Source organism: Ischnura elegans, chromosome 4 (assembly GCF_921293095.1).
Source record: "Ischnura elegans chromosome 4, ioIscEleg1.1, whole genome shotgun sequence".
NCBI lineage: Eukaryota > Metazoa > Arthropoda > Insecta > Odonata > Coenagrionidae > Ischnura > Ischnura elegans.
In genome coordinates, this window is record NC_060249.1 from 9609331 (window position 1) to 9628635 (window position 19305).

General features: G+C 38.6%; 1 protein-coding gene and 1 long non-coding RNA gene across 2 annotated transcripts in view; one reads left to right on the plus strand and one right to left on the minus strand.

The window, feature by feature from the left end:
* LOC124157052 (antichymotrypsin-2-like) overlaps positions 1-14021 on the minus strand; it is a 33545-nt gene extending 19524 nt beyond the window's left edge. Inside the window, exon 1 of the mRNA XM_046531528.1 lies at positions 13674-14021. Within this exon, the coding sequence (XP_046387484.1) occupies positions 13674-13683 (10 nt within the window). The 5' untranslated portion in view covers positions 13684-14021. The remainder of the gene's footprint in view (positions 1-13673) is intronic.
* A 26-nt stretch (positions 14022-14047) lies between these two features.
* LOC124157053 lies at positions 14048-17739 on the plus strand. The gene is made up of 2 exons (XR_006864525.1): positions 14048-14136; positions 17411-17739. It is a non-coding gene; the product is annotated as an uncharacterized LOC124157053 (long non-coding RNA).
* The last annotated feature ends 1566 nt before the right edge of the window (positions 17740-19305 follow it).

Genomic DNA, 19305 nt, shown 5'->3' on the forward strand with positions numbered 1-19305 from the left:
AGATTGTATATGTAACTCTTGTTATTGACGCCTCCAGTCCCAATTCATCAGGGTACCACACGCATGCTACTAGTGAGGCCTTGCAGCAACCAAGTAGCGATCTCATTTCACCTTTATTTCGTACTTCCTTAGATTCTTACCACAAATATTAATTATCGACTCTCGCCCTCGCAAATCACGCCCATAGTTCCCATACGTGAGGTCCGGAATAAGAGAGATACTCCTTAAGGCGAGAGGCAAGGAGCTTAACTTGGCTACACGTAGTAATGTTGTTAAGCTAGTGTGGCCATTTCAGCTTTTTATGTGAGTCGAGCGATGTCGGGCATTTGATTAGTAATCGAAGGGTCCACGATTAAAATCCGGGTGAAGCCTTTGGAGACACCGTCAGCGGAATCCCTGACCAGTAATGAAAGGCCACATAGGTATACCCTTGGCCATAGCCCAGGGAAGGGTAGTACCCCGTCCACACCCTGAATGAGTAAAATTCATACGCCTTTAGATTACGTAATGAGCTCTATTCTCACCCAGTGGTGGATCCAGGATGGGGACAAGGGGGGGGGGGGCTAAGAGGGGGTTTAAATTCCACCAGTAGTGGGGATCGGAGAAATTACCATTCTATCTTCTATATTATTTCTACTGTATAGATACCTTTTTCTCAACTGATACGCAACCAAACTCCACAAATGAGGTACCAAAATGCACAGAATTTATCAGAGAACATGCGACGGCATATCTTACTTCCTAAATATTGCTATTGTTTCCTAAAATTGGTTTTTAAATAATAAAAAAAAAACAAAAAAACAAAAACCGGTAAATATTTCTGACGTTAACGGCGCACAAACTGATACATTTGTTCATTTTCAACAATATCTCGCATTCTTTAAATGACTTTTATCAAAATGCGGCTGATTCCACATTCAAGTCTCCTGTTGATACGTAAGTATGAGTCCTTATGTGCGTTTAACATAGGATAGTGTAATTACTTCCAATTTTGTGTTTAAAGAGGTCCTCTGACCTCAATTTGTACATGAAAATTCCAATTAAATTTGTACATAAGACCCTGCCTTTTTTTCTACATTTTAAAATTAGAAACGCGCCTATCCCTCTGTGGACCCTCATTGAAAAGAGCGGGGGAAGCCCGCTGGGAGCGGGCGCATCACGCTCGTCTAGTGTAAATTGGATATTCAAGGGGATAGCCTCCCCCATCGATCCGCCACTGCTCTCACCTGAACAAATTAACCTAAAGGTTGAATCATTAAGTGATTGTGTGACTAGCCAGCTGTTACATTGTCCTGTACAAATTTATATTGTAGCGTATGGAGGGATCTACACCCACGTAACAATCTGCGAGCCACCTTTAGTGTGTTTGATAGGGAGTTACCAAACATCATCATGCAACAGCATAGCCATAAACTTTCCAGACGATCATAAAGAAAAACACACGTAAGGTTTAATTGGTGCACATTCGTGCAGGTGGCGTGAGCTCCCAAGTAGCGTGCATCGCTCCAATCTGCCCGAGACCACAACGCAGTAACGGATACAGAAAAAACTCAAGGGGGGCGCAAAAGATATTTTTAGCTGCCCATACTTTTATCGCAATGAAAAATAAATAAGTTATATGCAATACTTATGAGTTTTATTTCAACTGATTATACGCATGTACAGAACAATGCTATCTGATCATATAAAAAAATTACAATTGTGGTTAAATAAGCCCGCAAAAATTGAGGATCGTCGTCGTCGTCTACAATGTTCGTCAATACGGGCAGCCCCGCAAGGGGAGGGGGCGCGCCTACTGCGCCCCCCATATGCATCCGCCACTGCCACAACGCAAATACTGTCATGGGGATTCAAAAAACTTGCCTATTGGAGAAAGGAAAACCTGCAGTCATCCTAGTGAGTGACGCCATTGATTTTATTATTCGAGACCCCATTGCTGTCCCTGATTGTACGAATATTTGCTGCTGTTTAAAATTCAAATTTTTCTTCATGCCTGATATACTCATGGTGCGTTTTTTTACGGCATGCCACTGTAAAAAGATGGCCGAAAAAATGACATGAGAAAGTACCTATCGAAAATATCATTTGGATTCTAGGAGATTTCAATGGATGTAATCAGTGGCGTAAACAGGGGGCCTGGGGTTGTTGAGGGGGATACATCCCCTCAAAATCCAAAATCTTAAAAATAAAGACATAAAATTCGTATTACACCAACAGGGTAGTTTCCTTCATCAAGGAAAACGAAAGACATTGATTGCGATTCGTTACCCACCATAAGTGTATTCATAATATACAAATTATTTGGTTTTAGAAAAACCGGTTTAGACGAATGGCAATGGTCAATTTTAACTGCATTTGAAAAAGGCCAGATTGGCGCCCATGCGATGCCACTCCACGTGACGTCACAGGGACCTAGTTTCTACTCGAGTAAATAGCAGTTTTACATCGTCTGAGATTACCCATGCATGCATGAGGCTCAGAATTCAGGGAAACATGTCTTAATAATTACCTATTAAAACTGCTTATGGTTGGAAAGTTTCCTTCGTTTGATAAGGTATTAATAATCCTTATTTAAGCCAAGCGCTACCAGCTAGCAGTGTACTCTGCTACCTGCTAGCAGCCTGCGTCGTATCAGCGCTCAAGCCTCGCCTCAAGGTCACCTCACAGGGCGGCACCGGGAACCAGAAATACGTCACACGGACTTTTTCCATCATTCCTACTTAGCCGTCGCGATTTCGCGCGCTTGAAATTTTTCACTTTTCATTTAATCGCTAAAAATAGATATCGTCATTTAAAAATCTAAAAACGTTAAATATGTACTCCAGGAGTTATAATCTTTCGATTTAGGCAATAAAAAAATAATAGGAAACCACCCTATTCTACCTTTTAGAAAAACATAAAATGAATATTTTTGTTTTAATCGGGCCTCTCTCATTTATTAAAAAATACTTCATATTCATTATTAACAAATTCTCACAGGTTTCTCTTTTTAACACACGCATGCCTCGCTTTGCCCGTAATTATTACCCAGCGTGGTGTGCTATTCAATCTCATTCATCTCCTCCAAAACCTTGTTACATCAGTAGGTGTAATAGTCCTCCGTGGATGACTATTATCACGTATGCTGCAGTGAAAATTTTCATGTAAATGAGGGGTATGACTGGGCCAATCTCACCAGGGGAAAATCAACCCCTGCTCTGCCAAAAACCCGTTTTGTGGCTGATATTATTGTTGAGATGTTCGCCGCCGTGAAACTTTCTTATTTCTACTTTTTTATTGCTTGTTCTCCTTGAAAATAATTTTTATTTGGCTTCTTCATTCAGGATTCGCTCGTGTTAGCCGATCTGTAACCTTATGTGGCGAGCAGAACCGGAGCTCTAAGATCAGGCACGTGGCCAGAGAGGGAGGGTGCTATAAGGGCTTCAGCACCACTCGGAAATTTCAAATTTCTTCATAATATTCAAGACAGAAAAATTAACACTGCGGCACTGTGTGGTGAAACGCGTTGCGCAAGTCTCAATATAAATTTTGTGGAAATTATAAAGTTTAATCATTCAATCAAGAATATATCACATTTCCTCCTTTTTACATATTAAGTAATCAGTTTTATTCCCAATGATAATTTGTGCGATCGACTACGCACTACGTTCGATAGCGCACAATCTTTAGTATTAAAAAAAACTTTATTTGTTCGTGAATGCATATTTCTACAATTTTGCGTAAATGTCTCAATGGTTAATATAATTTGTTAATTTTAGCGTTTAAAGAGAACAGCTGAACTGGCCCTTCTCCTCGTGATTTCTGGCAAAGTGGCAGTATATGAAATTTTCAAGTTAAGGTGAATTTTATCTGGCTGCTAGCGACAACATAGCATTTCGAAGGAAACGAAGAAAAGGTGTTATTATGGCTACGGTTGTCCGTTGGGTGGAGAATGTCTACGTGTAGAGGTGAAGCATTATCTGACGTCACCCATTAATTATCTCAGCTCGGTTTTCCGGGAGTCTTGAAAGAAACCACCATTGAGAGCCTCTGGTGAAACGGGCGCTTGCTAGTTAATGAACTGCCTGTTAGTAGTTTTTCATGAAGAGGGCATCTGCTGTGATATGATATCAACATTTTTCCAGTGAGGTACACCGGGTAGAGCATGTTTAAGCCGATGGGAAATTCCCGAAAGAGGAGTATCTTCATCTACATCTACAGAATACCACGCGAGTCACCTCTACGGTGGTTGGCATGGGGTGATAAATCACCAGCATGCAGCATTCAAGACAATTCCACGGTACACACCTCAAGGCCAAAAAAATATTACTCATAATAAAATAATATATGCACATTCATGCTAAGGCAAAACTTTCCAACAGTTCGTAATTCCTAAAGTAGAGCCATGTAAGGTTAGAACAATGGAAAAAGATAAACTTGCAATAATTCGTCATAGCGTATGACACCAGTAATTTTATTAATCGAGATACCGTTGCTATCCCTGTTCGCATGAGGAAAGAATGACATTTTAAATTTAAAAAATTGACAATTAAAAATATGACATCTCTCTCCTTTGCAATTCATCTCCTTTATTTTCTTCTCGTGGCCGCGCCTACCATGGTACGACGGTAAGCGAAAGATATGTTTCACGTCGCCTGAAAAATTATTCTCCAAATTTAATAAGTAAATTTTGCCTGCAGTTTTCCCTATGATCCTGTAATTGGGCTCTCTAAGTATATCTCGAACATCAGGCAAAAAGTATTCCACTTGAAATTACATTCGGCGCTCTATTCACGAGGAAAAAGTCGGCCTCACGTCTGCAAGCAGTTGAAGTTCATCAGGGCGTTACCGAGACGGAGGGTCGCTCAAGTGAAACCTGTTGGTGAAGTTCAAGGCCTCGTCTCGAGTGCCGCGCAGTTATGAGTTCCGCGGCAGCGATGAGACTTTCCTCCGGTCAAAAGTTCAGAGTTTGGAAGCGGTCGATGCTTTTCCTCCCCGAAACTGGGTTTAACCCATTAATCCCCAGACTGTATTCAGGGCTTTCAACTTCAGTTGTTTCGCATTTTAAGATTTATTTTGGTCTAATTAATATTAATTTTTGGAATAAAAATATTTTCATCGTATGCCATGATTTTCGTAATGCTGCGTATACGCAACGCTGGGAAAACTCCGGTAAATAAATACAAAAAAAGTAATTTCTAAAACTTAGGTTACATCTTTTATTTTTTATCTTGATTTGCACACTCGACATCTTCGCCGGGAGTTATCAGTATTCCTTGGGAGGAAGTCCGTTAAGGCCGAATGGGGAAATGCCCCATTCTGCCTTAACGGACATGCTGGGGTATGTCATTTTTCCTTGGATGTCTCGTATGTGCGCACCGATTTTTATGCCTAACGCCATCAGTCATAAAAATAATGTTGGTGAAAATTACAAGATTAGAACTAGAGATACTTAAAAAAAAGTCAGTAAATCGAAGAAAAAATTTTCTGAAGTAGAAAATTGTTCTGAGAATTAGTATTCAATAATGTTGCGTTAGCGCAACGATGAGGGTTAATGGGCTAACGCAGTGTACTCTTGCACAAAGTGTTTTTGGATGTTTTCGGGCGGCTTCCATAAGTGCTCATGAGACCAAATTTATTTTGTCTCCTGCGCGGGCTCGTAGCAAGGGCTTAGGCAATTTCAGCCCTTCCACCCCAGAGATTTTTCCCTTATGGCGACTACCCGCGATGGCCTCTGACTAAGAGCTCTACTGCCATGACTTTTCCACAAATATGCCAAAAATACATTTTTGCTAAAAGCAATTTGGTTTAAACACGATTTTCTAAAGTAAACTCTTCAAAATTTTATATCGGGGCAGAGAATATCTATAATTCGAATACAAGTGCAGCTACAAATCGAATATTGAACAAATATTGTTTTTGAGAATCATGTGCAATTAACGAATCCCAACGGAGTCCTTCATTCAGTTTCGAAAATTTGAGACGGATTTTATGATCAAATGCCAATGGAGACCGAGCCATAATGCCTATTGCCATTTCAGTATTAACAAGCGATGGATTTAAATATCAGAACTTTATATAAGAAATTTAATGCTTCTATAATGAAATGTTTGGATGAACAACGCGTGAGAATCGACAGCAAATTACTCAGTATAGGCAACTCGCAAACCCATTCGAAGCGAATTTCCTGCTACCCGCCTACACTCATGTAAATGAACTAAATCAACGTAATTCCCCGCTAGCCACCTCATGAGTGTCTGGCAGGGGGTGAGTGTACACCAACAAGCACCACGCAATACGCTACGTCTTCGTAGTCATCAAATCATAACACATGCACATGCCAGCAGGCGGTGTGAGCTCCCACCGAACATGCATTGCTCCATGCAAGTTGACACCAACCATGCGAAAAATACAAAATTATAAAGTGGATAAATATCAATGCAGCTGCTCCCAACTATTTAAGCGTCGAAAAGGAAAGCAAGGATCAACAGATCAAAACAAGAAAAGGGAAAAAAGAAAAAAATACATGTATTTGGGATTTTGCACACTTCATAATGCGGTAGGTGTCATAATGAATATGAAATAAAATTTTAATAAAAAACTTTCCAGTTGATTGAGGGTGTGAGGGAAGCTGTCATCGATTCAGAATAAATATCTTTTATGTATTCCTTAATTTTGAATTGAATTTTGAATAGTTGAGGATTGAAGTGTACATTTTGTGCCAGATTGATTGAGTTTTCGAGACTGCTCTGAGATGCCGCGTGGGTGCCACAGCATTCACCATATACACGCCTGTGAGGTGTCGCTGGTTATCATGTAGAGTCATCTCACATAACGTATGTATTGCCATTCCGGTGCAATTAGGTGATGCAGAGTCACAGAGGCAATTCCTATCGCAAAATCTGGTATGCCTTTTAAATAACTATTGCCTTTAAGGATGGCAACAGTGTCTCGAATAACCAAATTATTGGCTTCACTCGCGAGGACGACTAGAAGTTTTTATTTCTTCATTTCTCCATTGCATGTTATAATTTTTCCATGGCTCTAACCTTCATGGATTTACATTAGGAATTACTAATCGTTGGAAAGTTTTCCTTTGGATTAATATGGATGCATTTTTCTTATTATTCGTAATATTTTTATGCCCGTCTGGTGTATATGGTGGGATTGTCTTGCATGCTGGTGATTGATCACCCCCTGCCAAACACCTTAGCGACGATTCGCAAGGTATTATGTAGATGTAGATCAACCGAGAACGAGTTTGCCGAATAATCGCCATCATTTTTTCATTTCTGAATAAAATTATCTAAACGTAAGCAAATGTTCATTCATTTTTTGCTATTTTACGGGTGTTTGCAGGGCTTTGCTTTGTTTACGTCTACATAATACCCTGGGAGCCACCACCTCGTGGAGTGTTCGGGAAGCGTAAACATACTGCGGTCACTTCTTTTACTTAACACGTAATAAGGTATATTTATAATTTTTAGGCATTTAAAACGCTACAAAAATTCGCAGGTTTGCTTTGGTTAGGTCTTACCCCGAGACCATTATTACTCATCATGCTGCCTCAGGCATTACACGCATTTATTGATTACAGACGTGCAGACAGTTGGAACCCATCGTCCTGTTTGTAACATTCGGCATATCATGAGTTGATCAGTTTTAGAAAATATATTCATTTTCCATGTATATCGTCGAACGAAAGTCCCAGTTTTGCATTGATGTTATAATCTGTGGATGGCTTATATCTTTCTGAAGCAAATTTTTGAAATTCTCAGTTCTCGCAACTGATAATGGCTCATGTTTGTGATGAACATGTCATTTAGCATTGTAATGTGAGTAAAGCAATATATTTGCGACGTCGCGAAAAAATCCAAATAATTCTCCTCAAGACATTCCAATGAAATAGGCTAATAACAAATAAATATTTGAATGCATATTTCTCATCAATTTCCATTGATTTCAAGGATTCGTTTCGCTAATACTCAAGGCATACGCAATTAATCCTTACAATTAAAGTATAGACTCATTGCTCCGGTCAATGTCTCAGTAAGATTATTCGTCCAAATAAATTTTGAGCCAGAAAGAAAACCAATAATGGCCATTGCTATTTTATTAAGCGGCAATTTTTTAACGATTCAATAAGTAAAATAGTTGTAAATATCCACGCGATGTATTATTTGGTGTATAAATCTCGCCACCAGAGGAATAAAACGCACAAGGCCGAAGATGACCTCATTTTAGCTCGAAGAGGAAAATCCCGGAATTATTCAAAGCGACAGCTAGGAGGAAATCGATGGAAATATTGTTTGGGAATCCTTTAAAATTTCCTCAGCACGCTTTCGTAGCTATGAAGTTCCTCGAAGGGAGCTAAATATGGTGCCTCGAGAATAAAAGACACGCCTTCGGTGATGGGGAATGCGACTTTAAAATATTGCTTGGGTTTTCGAGTATTTCGTTTAGATTTGAAAAAGTCTACGCATTTTTACAAGTTCACTGCAATTTATAATAGGTGTCATAAACTTATGATGATGAGGGGATATCAAAAGCACGAATTAGAAATCCGCGTCACGATTGAATATTTACATTGATTGTACAGTTTTTAGGTTGGAAGTTACTGGAGACTGGGAAGCTAAAGGCTAAGCTTACTATATTGCTTTAGCAATTAAGAAATACATATTATAGCACGATGACGTTTGCGCGGAGGTAATAATTTAAGAAGCGCTCAATATTTCGGGTCAGACGGTAACGATGAAGTAATAGATATACTTTTCCCAAGGGACTGGTACAGGAATACACTTATCTGGGACAACGTACATATTTATCTCTCCTTCAGTGAACGGCTAGAGTCATAAAAGTTACAATCCACTAAATTATGCACTATTTATCATTTTTAGCACAGTATTTATCGTTTATTTTTTTAAATATGAGTGCAGATCAATGAGTGTAGTTAGAAGTAAACCCGATTGCATTATAGTTCGCGGAATTGCGGGAAATAAAGGAAAAAAATAAATACCGCAGTCTGCATTAATTTGATCAATAATGTTCGAGGGTATGGCCACGCATTGTAATGAATTTCGTAACATGTATATTTTTATCATTCTCATAAAGTTAAATAGAATGATGATGATCAAAGGTATTATAGAATAAAATAAAATAACTTTGTTTTTTATTCCACACTTTATTTTAAATAGCACGACCCGGGTTTCAGCATCTAATGCTATCATTAAATGCTGAAACCCGGGTCGTGCTATTTAAAATAAAGTGTGGAATAAAACAAAGTTATTTTATTTTATTCTATAATGAAGCAATTCCACAAAGTAACACCTGAGACCGTGTCTTATATCAATGGTATTGATCAGGTGAGTTATGTGGATGTTTTAAGAAGTGCAGGAGAAATTATTTTTGCAAATTCTGAGTAGAAGACGTGAAAATTTACTCGGCCACATTGTGAATCTGAATGGTCGGATCAATATTGTCGTGGAAGGGAAGAACGACAGACTTAGGCCACGCATGAGGAACTTAGAGCAGGCGATGAAAGACGTTAAGTAAAAGATTTATGTAGGGGTTCAAAGATTGGCCGATAGAAAAACTGAGATGTGCGTCAAACTAATCACACGGTCCCCTTCGAGCGATAGCGAGATCTCAAAAAGAGATTATAGCGGCAGCGATAGAACTCATAAATAGATTAGATGACTTGTAGTGTAGCTCAATAACTTATGGAAAACTTAAAGCATGTTTCTTAATTTTATTATTATTTCTAACAGCATATGGTAGTATAAGTTGTTAGTATGAGTGACGTTTTTTGGACTGTGTGGCGTGCATGTGGGAGTCAAATTGCATGCTGGTGATTGATCACCCCAGCCAAAAAACCCTAGAGGTGGCTCGTTGGGTATTATCATAGAGTAAGTATATTCTTACTCTATATACTTACAGCTATATATACTTACTCTATGGTATTATGTAGATAGATCCAGCGATCGCTCCTATGATGGTGGAAAAATGACCTTTTCATGCAATATTTTTCAGCGATGGCTCCAGGGATGGTAAAACCATCCTTTTTCCATAACCTGGCACGTATCTTTTCCCGTCGCTGGTATCATCTTCGCACGTTTTTCCATCAGAACGCACGGCGGCAACAGCGATTGTAACGCAACGCTCGTCTTTCAATTGAATGACTGTTGTAAATACGGAAGTAAGTTAAGGAATAAGCCATGGAAAAAGGGACGGTGGGAATGACCACGTGATGATGACGAATTGAGCGGTCACTCTTTTGGTCCCTGAAGACCAATCGCTGAGCGATTGATGAATATTCATGATGATCATAATACTACTTATAAAATATCGTGGGTTGAGTATGAGGGAGGGTACCGAGAGAGTCAGATTCCCTCTCCCCCCCCGGAATGAGGATCTATTTACGTTACTGGAATGGATGGTTGGTTTTGAGGAGGATGCACATAAATGCGAATTATTATCCTTGAAAAATTACCTATTGATCGCACCATTTGGTTGCCATTTCTAAGGACATGACATGAAGCATGGCAAATATCCAGGATATAAGACAGTGGCGCCGACTCCATGGGGCCTGAGGGGGCCCGAGCCCCCTCAAAAACTCGTTATAGGTCTGAGGAAAAAATGTGTTAGGCTTGTCGATTTTCCCCGGAATATCCAGACATTGAGATTTGGGTTATCAGGGTTCTAATGTTGATCACACGACTTTTCTAAAATGCTTAAAAAAACTTTAAACTCACTACTCATAAAATTTCTCGGGGTAAGATCCCCGGTTTGGCCCCCCCCCAATAGTTTTTTTAAGTCGGCATCCCTGAGTTAAGATAACGACAAACCTATCGTGGCGAACACATTTTTACTATTGAAATATTTGTGGCAGAGCCCTGAGGAAGTGAAGATTCGTCAATCGTCTTCTTGGAAAGTTTTCGGGTGAAAAAATGAAAGAGAGGTGCCATTTCGCATTCATCCGACCCCGCCTTGAATACACATCGAGCATATATGATCCGGCGCAGACAGACTTAATCCGTGAACTTAATGAAATACAAATAAAAGCTGCGCGATTCGTCAAAAACTGTTAAGTGCGTACAGAAGGCACTGCTTTTAGACGAATTAGGCTGGAAGCCACTGGAGAGTTAGGAGGCTGGGCGCTAGTCTCAGGCTCTTTGCACACGTCGATTTTGGACGGCCGGTAAAAAAACCGGCCGGTGGAGCGCTCCTTGCTCCTACGTAGGATTTTAACCGGTCAAACGATCACTTGCCTGGTTTTCGTGATCAACCAACTTCTTATCGATATCGGTGCGAGGTCGGTAAGTGTGCCCTTATGCCCTCCAATTGTTCACCATTGTAATATCGAAGGCCGATATTTTACCGGCCATACCAAATCGGTGTGTTTTCAAGGAGCCTTAGATTGCTTGAGCTATAACGGATAGATATGTTTCAGAGTGACAAGGTGAAAATCAACTTAGAACCTAACTGTATTCTTGATACGACAGAAACGATAAATTAAGAGATAGGAGAGAATTTAGCCGAACGGATAGGTGTGGGAATGCGTTTTTTCCTCTGAACAGTGAGAAAAAAATGCTAGGTGTTACTCAGTACGCTCATCTCGTTTTCTTTCTTTATTTTTCGTAAACGGCTGGTAATCCACCAACCCCCGCCACACGCCTATTGAGGTGGCTAGCGAGGCAATATGTACATGCAAGAAAATCGTTTTGTGTGAAGGGGGAATATAATGAATGCAACTCAGGAGCTTTTACATTTCATGTCCCCGATCCCATGCTTTATAACTTAATCCAATAATGGAAATGCAATGTATTCTCTAAAACACCCATGTTGCTCCTCAGGGGGCAATATAATGGGGAGGGGAGAGGGGGCGGGTCTGCCTTCAAAATGGGCAATATTTTTGGCATTTAAGTTTAGTACCGCCCACCGCTTAGATCTATAGCAGTGCATCCCATATACTAGCTAATGTGTACTATCGTACTATCTTAACTTTTATAATCGAAAACTTATTTTAAATCATGGTGTGCGCTCATATAAAATTACATACTTACATCGATCTTGCCCTTCCCCAGAAAATATTCTTTTTACTCACAGCTGTTTTACGAGGAGTTCTTAAACTCATCAGAATTATGCGCGTGAGTTTTACTATGACACTTACTATTCATTTCCTTTGAAGTGGAGGAAATAATGACTAATGACTGTCACACTTAATATTGCATCATTAACCAGGAAGAGTGTGGCTTCAATTGTGCTTGAAAACCGTAAGCGAGTAAACAAGCTTTTCGATAGTTGCGACTGCTTCACTGTATCTCATACATGTATAATATATACGCTCGGGTCTCCTATTTAAAAGGAAAATAGGAATGTACGTATTTACTGATGACACAGAAACAAAATTCCTTACTCCACGCAGGGAAAAAGAAAACTTCCCAATGAAAACTTCGATCCCGGTCTCCTTATATTAAAAAAACCACGAATTGCATTATCGATGCGGATGAATAGCATTTTCTATAAGGACTAAATACACCTAAGGGATACCCCAATGTTTTCCTTCCCTTCCGCAAAGAAGCAAGTGCCTCCATGTTGACCTTGGTTACTGATATTACGCTTACGGATGTAAACAATGGGAAAGCCGCGGAATCATGGAGTCGACGGAAATAGAAATATGTGCGATTGGCTGCCACTATGGAAATGAGAATCCAGATATTTTTATGGAAAAAAGTATTTTGCAGTGTATAGTATAAAAAATAGAGTTTCTGACAATAGCACTATCATAAATTTTACAAATATTCTATAGTATTCTGACAGAGTTCGCATTAATTTGAAGTCCATAGCATGTCATGACTACAGAATAGTAGCTTAATGATTTCCAGCCTGCGTTTTTCCTTCGAGGTTCGCAAGTATGCCATTTCAAATAGTTCTCAAGAGCTCTAGGCGCGAGCTGTGGGGATTTTGCCCCTTTTCAGTGTGGGCTTGCTTGTAAGAAATATACATTTACACACACTATATCAAATACAGTTACTCAAATATTTTATGCATGCAGACTTCATAATGACAAATAGTTTACCCAGAAATACACAAATGCGTATTTGCCCCGCGTTTTCTATTAAGACAAGCGACTGCCATGAATGGGATAATTTATAGTGTGTTCGTGACCTTTAAAAAGAAAAATTCTCGACGGCAGGAAAATGAAACTCATGGAATATTACCGGATGGCTTTGGGGCTATTTTCCTGCTCATTGTCAGTGACGAAGAAAATGCGACTCTAACATTATAATTTCATTGAAACAACAGAAACGTGGGAATGTTAAGTTTCACACTCTTTTCACGGAACAGGAGTCTAAATTAGCTACAAGTGTATTAGTCGTGAACAGATGGACGTAAAAAGTAAATAAATTCGCTAATTACTGTTATCTATAGACCCATTAGCGGTTGTTATCAATGACGACTTGGGCAGTTGATAACGACAAAGAAAAATTCTGGAAGTCATTGTAATATGACATTAACAAATGCATACATAATTTGAATTATGCTACATTTTTTACATTCTGAGTCAAATAGGCATGCCATTCAGTTTGATAACATACAGACCGCATCCGAAGAGTGTTTACAAAGCGATCAAACCAGCCGGTTTCTCTATCAACAATCAAACAGCACACCGCTGTGTCGCCAAAACAACTCACCCGAAATCATTGCTGTGTTTGATGGGAACCCGATGTTGACGATGTCCCCGAAAGGCAGAGGTCACTCTGCCGCGATCCAAATCCACAGGTTTATCCTCGTCCTCCTTCGAATGATGAGGCGGAATAGCTCAGTGCAACATCCGTGTGCCTGTGCCTGGCTCCATCTAGCAGGAAAACAGCCCGTTTCCAGCACTGGCTGCTGCTGGCCACAACGTCAAACACCACGTGATCGGACTTTCTCTCTCCTTTTGCTCTCCGCGAGTGACCGTTCGCATAGGTGCCTCACTTTATAACGAAGAGGGATCGTGCGTCATCGGACAAACCAGATTCAGGCGCTTTCCGATCAACATAGATCAATCCTTCAAGTGCTATCGCTCAATTCCAGTAGTGCCTCACCCTGTGCAAGCAACTAGCGAAATGAAGGATACCTAGCGGTTGGCGCTCTCCGGCCAGTGACCTTGAGGTGAAACTCAAGGATAACGAGAACCTTTTTTTTCTCCCAAGCAACCGCATTAGCGCATCATTTCAACTCCTCTAACCCAAGGGCGTTCTTGGGATCGGGATATTGCTGGCGAAATGAATGTCCATCGAGGATTGTGGAAAGGCCCGCCGTGAAAATGTTTAGCGATGACTTCATCGCAGACTATGCCTCCACTTCATAGTAGCGGTTGGTCATCGGGGGTTGATCTGACCTCTTGGATATGAGAATCGGAGGGCTCCGATACCTTGGAAATGGATTTCATTAATTATCGTGAATTAAAGGTGGCTTTTAAATATTATTTAGTAGCGATAGAGTAAATAAGATTATCTAGAAATTCAATTGCTGTTTTTTCTTTAACTTAAAAAAATGGCCTGCTTTAAAATCTTACTTCGCATAATGCGCACCGCTTAAAATATATCTGGTATGAAGAGGATGATAATATCAAATTATCACATACGTTCGACCTTCAGGTTCTCTTCCTCTACGGGTTTTATCTGTCAGTGTAATGAATATCATTTATAAGATACCCTCGGAATTATTCCTCGTAAGTGAAAACGCGTAGGTACTTTTAAAACGGCGATGGATGAGTTCGCTGAATATTTTGGGAAATTAGAGTAAGATATTCAATGACTGCGAACAATATGTGAAAATTATTTTTTAGACGATTATTTGAACGTTAATAATTATTTAGAGGAGAGTATGCTTCTATTAACGTACTGCGACGGCTTTTGGAAGCTTTAAGGGAGAGAGAAAATGAGTAATCTGCATAATTTATAAACACGCATTCAAGTATTCTATATAGTTCAGCGACAGGATAATGAATAAATTGGAAAGGTTTATAGCGCCATGCATGGAAAACCAGCCAAGAAGTTTTCTATCATTGCTGGTTTGCAAGGACGTGACATCTGTATAAAACTAGTTCAATTTTCATCGATAGCGGAAATTGCCGGTGACAGAATTTCTTGGATAATTTGTGAACTTTTTTCTTTTCATTTTATTTGTATTATTGAAACAATCGTACAGTTTTAAAAACCTTTGTCTTGGATTTGAAATGATTAACATCGTTTTATTGATATTTTATTTGATTTCCGCATTGAACATCGAAGGAAAGTTGTAGATGATCTTGTTAATACTGCAGATGCCACCGAGGTTGGAAAATGTTTTCATTTTTTAAGTGTATTCAACTGCAGTTTTTTGGATACGAAATCTTAAAATTGGGCAATTGTATTTTTATTTTGGTTGAATTAAATTCTTAAAGAAATTTAAAAACATTCTGGCTGAATTACAGCATTAGGATCTTAATCTATTATGTATATGCATAATATACTCGCTATGCTCGCTGGGGGGGCTCTGCCCCCCCTAGGCCCCCCCGAAAAAGGCCTACGGCCTGTTATGCTCGTTGTGGGAGGTCTTACACTTTTTGTTTGCTACTTGTTACTTAAGGATCGTTTACTTTAAAGCTGGCTAGCTTAGGTATAAGCGATATTTCCACTTTCACGTAAAACGAGCGCATGGTACGTAGGCTACAACATGAATGTAAATATTTATAAAGAGAAAAGTTTTTCTGAGGGGCTAAAAAAGTAAAATAAATTTCTACGAGTTTCTTTAACTTATTCAATTCAAATACAAAAAACGTTGAGACCACGTTCCACTGCAACACCCAATGCATACGTAATATCATAGCATAACGACTTTACGAATTACAATGAAAAACACGTTTATTAATTATTTTCCACAAAACTCAACCAAATTCTTATATCATATACGAATAAGATGTAACAGCTGTTCCCCGCTTCGTAAACGAATTACGTAGGGACTGAATATCAATATCTAGAAACAAATGCGCCTAAGCATGAATTGGGGCTAGTATGACGAATTTTATCGAAATATTAATGATCCTGATCGCGAATGATTTCACTTCAGAAATACCTCTATTTAAAGTTTTAATGAATCGGGATACACAAATATCTCAGCTTTAATATCCAACGCAATGCGCAATAAATCTGGTGAGTAACGGATCACAGCCTTTGGTGTACAAGGCATTGTGAATGTCAAGATTTCGATAATTTTCACAGTTGAATAACTTAGTCACTCAAGGAAACGTGATTTTCGCAAGACAAATAATTGAATAAGAAATACCTTTATTTGCACTTATCTTCCATATTGTATTATTCACTGCCTATTCACTCCTGCAGCTCACGGATAACATTGTACATTAAAAAGGAAATTAACGGAAAAAAGAACGTGAACAAAAATAAAAAGTTATCACCATCACAAAACACGATAATAAAATCATTTTTACCAACCTATATTATGTAAGACTTGTTTAAAAGTCTTTCTACTACAATCGTGTATCGCCAACAAGATACGAACTATAGTCAACAGCACGAATCATATTTCTAATATGGCATTTAGAGCACTTGTTAACTTTGAAATTAATAACCACCACACTCTCGATGTAATATACCAAAAACAACAACTAATTTCTTACCTTACATTTCTCCGCTTTTGATTTGAATGCGCTTTGATTTAAACAGATGTTTGTTCTTGCGGAAAGAAGACGCAAAGAAATAGACACTTCAATTATTACTTTCTTAATTTCCTACCTTATATTTATCAGTTTTTCGTTTCATTTCCTTTATCTTCTTTCCCAGTTTAGCTCCTCTTGTTTGCATAAACAAATATGTTGCTATGATTGTTAGCTTGTATGACTGCCGCGCCGCCATTGGAATTTGGTGGCCGTTTTTTGAACCAATCCCCATACACTCAATTTTATATGAATAGACTGATAAATAATTGTAAATTTAGTGTTTTCATAATTTTTCCTGGGGTTTCAGACAATTTAAGAGGGGGTCTTCATTAGACTTTTTGCCGTATCTCGTCTCGTTCACCCCAAACATTTGTATACGTGAATGAATGAATGAGTGGTCGTAAGTGGTCTTTATAGTAGATAGATTTGTCCTTGCCATGTTATCTTTTTGAACTTGAAATAGGGTTCTGCTCATAACATAACTATTTTTCAGGAAATGATTTGATATGATGAAATGAAAGAAACTTTTTCTAGAATTTATCATGAAAATTGTATTAAGCCACTTTGGTTGAAACTGAAGCTTTAATTTTTTGTCTTTTACTCTTAAATATTTTCAAATTCTATGGTAGGAAATGTTTTCTAGGCTGAAGCCTCTGATGAATTTTCTTGAAGATGATCAGTAGCTCAATTATTCAATATTTCTCATAGCTTCATTTTTTTTACCAGTACGAAAGAATCTCAATGAGAAGAAATGGAATTTACATGCTGGGAGACATTTTGGAATGTTTGCACAAGAACCAGGATCAATCATTAGAATATGTTGGAAGAACTGAGAAAATGTTTGAGGATAGCTTTGGTGGCACATGCTTAAAGGGCATCAAGTTTACCAGAAAAGTGTTTTCTCATGCTCTGCATCTGAATAAATTATTATATTCCCCATATAAATAACTTGTATAATCCCTGTCTCAATATGTGACATTTTGAGATAGGAATTTCTCATGCATGTTGAGATAGGCATTGAAGAATAAAGAGACCTTAATTTTTTCTTCCATCAATCTATTGCCGACTTCCTGTTATGTTTGCGGTGATAAATCCATGATCTTAACCATTTCGCAGACAAGTTGATGAATTCACAAGCTCATGCAGAGCAAGTCACCTTTTCTCAGCTAATCCTGGCCTTTAACACACTCAATGCTGAGAAAATTTATCATAACACACCGCCACGCGGAAAAAATATTTTGCAATAATATCAGATATTATGTCTTCCTTAATCGTATACAATCATACATAGTTCAAAATTATTAAAATTTGCTCTATTAATAAAGAAAATATATATGCCTTTAATTCAAGGCATCCGCGTTTGACGATTACCCTTGGTTATGCAACCCGCGGCACTATTTTGTCGAACTAATATCTGAAATCAAATTTTCCATTTATAATCGTAAAAATATTATTTTATTAGTATTTTCACAAAACATAAAACGCATAATACATTAATGTTTGATATGATGCAATTTAATAATATTTATCAAGAAAAATATGAAGTGCCATGGAAAGTCCTCTGCAGTAACAAAGTGCGGTGTGAAGGCAAAAAATCTGCTGCAAGCAAATAACTTGTATCCAGTCACAGGAGAAGACACACTGAGACGCTGGGCACAATTGCAGGGTCTAGTAGAAGACGCGGAGGGAGATGGCGGGCCGAGAAACCTAACGGGACCGATGCCTTGTATTCAAGGCATCCGCATCCTAGGCTAGCGCGGGATGCCTTGAATTCAAGGCATCCGCATTGAGAGTGTTAAATGGTTTGTTGTTATTTACACTCATGTTAGCGATTCTTTCCCTCAGGAAAAGTTCACACTGAATGAGTAAATGAGCCAGAACTATAACTATCTTGCACTCATGGAAAGCAGGTGGAAACTTTTCTTTTTACTTGTATTGAACTTACATTAGAATAGCAGAATGAGGAGAACAATTTTTTGATCAACATTTTCTTTCCTCTCCATAAACCAAATTCTAATAAAAAATTGGGATTTTGGGTCTAAAGAATGACTCAACTATCATACCCAAAGTATTATGAATACAAAAGCGTCAAACATAATGGCATTATGTTATTATTGTGAAAATAATGTTTCATAATAGCTATAAAAAACACTTAAAATTCGTACTCAGTTGGGTACCACCAGGAGGTATTTAGTTATAAATTTTAAGAAAGAAAAATTAAGGCGTTTTAGAGTGAGTGACCTCATGGATTATGGCCTGAGTGAATGTAAACTCATGTCTACATCATTATTTTCTTAAACCCATTTATTTCTGGTCATTCATAGATAATAATATGGGCGTAGTTTAACTTTCACTGATACCACAATTCATTGCTATTGATATTGCATGCTCTTATCTCTTCATCAGCAAATAGCTGAAAGTGTGAGGAGGACATTTCATGTGCAATATAGAAAAAAAATTACTGTGGCACATGCATGCTTAGGGCTGGCTCAAGGCAAATTACTCACCCTCACAAACTGCTGTTCTGTTGCCTTCCTACCCGAGGATTTTGTATGGAATATCCCCCAATTAAATGGGAGAACCTCCCACAGAAATTAAAAAAATACCTTAACATAGTGAGT